General features: G+C 26.4%; 1 protein-coding gene across 1 annotated transcript in view; it reads left to right on the top strand.

Moving 5' to 3' along the window:
- LOC106679952 (allatotropins) overlaps positions 1–1,555 on the top strand; it is a 4,972-nt gene extending 3,417 nt beyond the window's left edge. The window contains exon 2 of the mRNA XM_014419360.2: positions 959–1,555. Within this exon, the coding sequence (XP_014274846.1) occupies positions 959–1,091 (133 nt within the window). The 3' untranslated portion in view covers positions 1,092–1,555. The remainder of the gene's footprint in view (positions 1–958) is intronic.
- The last annotated feature ends 884 nt before the right edge of the window (positions 1,556–2,439 follow it).

Below are 2,439 nucleotides of genomic sequence, written 5' to 3' on the forward strand. Positions count from 1 at the left end.
TTATAATCCATTTCATGTTAAGCTTATTAACAGTTCAGTTCTAGGACACTGCGTCACTTTCTTTCTTGCCTTTACAACTAATCTTACTGTAATTAAAAGTTGATATATACTTCCATTCACCCACTGAAAAGTGGGTTTTTATTAAACTTAAAAGGGTCAACTGTTCAATGGAGAAAGTCTCATGTTTCTACATTCCATATGAGCCCAGTAGAAAGGATTTATAGACTATCTTAGTATAAAATAGATATTACCCGTATCCTGTTCCAAGATAGACTACCTCACTTTAAGATGAAGATTACATCACTTCAAGATAGAGACTACCCACTAGAAGATTGAAATAACCCCATTACAAAATAGAAACTTCGCAACTACTATATAGAGAGTATCCCACTACAAGATAGAGATTATCCTACTACAAGTTAGAGATAATCTAACCACAAAATCGAAACTTCCCAGCTATTAGATAGTATCCTGTTACAAGATAGAGTCTAATCCACTTCGAGATAGAGACTACTCCACTCCAAGATATAGACTACCCCACCACAAACTCTAACAGAAAATAAAAAATATTTCTTTTTCAAAATAATAATATAAAAATCTTAGTGATGCAGATCGGTTATAACCTGCTGTATAATGTGGAATAGTCTCTGGTGGTTATCTGCAAATGTGGCAGGTTCCATCATCTAATCTGTCTGCAACAGTCTGCTTTACATTGATAATGAAGTCGCATTTCCATTAAGACCTATTAATCATCAAATAAAAAATATATGAAATGAAATGTCTTGACTATGTAATTTATTTGTGTAATATCATATCAAAAATAATCATTTAGTTTCTTTTCATTACCTCTCTGCACATTTTAAGCTTTATTTTTAAGTTTTTTTTTCTTTTTTTACTTAAAACATAATAAGCATAGTCTCTACCCACCTATTAAAATGATGTATCCTTTTTTTTTCAGATTAAAAGCAGAATGGTTGGCGAATGAACTAACAAACAACCCTCAACTGGCTGGCATGTTCGTGAGGAGGTTCTTAGATGTGGATTCCGATGGCTTCATCTCACCCAATGAATTATTGGCCACACCACATTAGTGTAGACATGACAACTTTGACAATTGGCTGCAGCCTCAACATCATCTCTACAAATACTAGTTACTTAAGTTATTCATAAATATTTCGGAACATAGTTAAAATTTTGGTATATTTTAATCTGAATTACTTTAATTTTCTCAAGACCTCTATCTCACTCATTAGATGTATTTGTAATAATGTTAAAATAAAAATAAAATGTAATTTGGCCAGATTCAACAATATTATCTTTATTATAAGTTTGAATTCCATCAACTTAAATGTATTTGCCCATATTATAAATAAAATCTTGAGCAATCGATTAATTCAACAGCTGATTGTAGTTAACCTTTAAATATCCACTTACATTCTCATTTTCAGGGATTGTAAATAACACTATTAATTTTCATTTCTAAATAATTACAATTAAAAATTAATTTTTATTTTTTTTCAAACAATTTTCAAATACTTTACTCAATATTAGGTTGGAAGATTGCCATTCTTTTTGAATCTTTTATTATTTTATTTTTTTTAATAAATGTTTTTCAAAATTAAAATAATTTAGCATTATTATCAATTTGAAAACAGAAAAAAAAACTTATATTATAATAAGATATTCTTTAAAAAATTCAAATTTTAAAAAATAACTACTGTACAAATAAACAAATAGAATATTGAAACTTGCTAACAATGATTTTATTACAGCTCTAATTGTAGTTCCATTTTATAGAGTAGTAAATATAAACAAAAAGTATGTAACTTTAACTATTTAATTTTTTAAACTAATTTTCATAGTTTTATGCTGTCTACAGATTATAAACTTTGTTTCCGAAATTTACTTAAGTTTCATGTATAGAGTTTATTATGTGTTATGTAAATGTATATAAAATTTATTGTATGTATTTTATGAGAGATCAATAAACTTTTTCTGTATATGAATATATCTTTCCTTCACTCTACTCTATTTTATATTTGAAAGAAAAAAAAAATTAAGATTGATGATATATTAATAGTTTTATTTGGTATTCTAAAAAATAAATTACTGATAACAGGCCAATGTTTATAACTGGAACCCAAAGTTTATGCTTTCGCAAACCATATAATATGATGCATAAAAATCTCTAAACATGTAGTTAAGTAGAATATTTAAAAATAAAACTAATATTCCAGTATATATATAGTATAATTTGTATATATTCCATGTTTATATGAAGAACTTTTGAAAAACTACCCAATACTATCCAAATAATAAAAATTAGCTATTAGCAACAAAAGAAAAATAGTAATAATTGTATGGAAAAAGGATAAATGATGGGAATTATTGAGAAATAAAAATAAAAAATAGTAAGTATGTAAATGTATTAAAAATATA

Source organism: Halyomorpha halys, unplaced genomic scaffold, assembly GCF_000696795.3.
Source record: "Halyomorpha halys isolate HHAL.00 unplaced genomic scaffold, Hhal_1.1 Scaffold236.1, whole genome shotgun sequence".
Taxonomy (NCBI): Eukaryota; Metazoa; Arthropoda; class Insecta; order Hemiptera; family Pentatomidae; genus Halyomorpha; species Halyomorpha halys.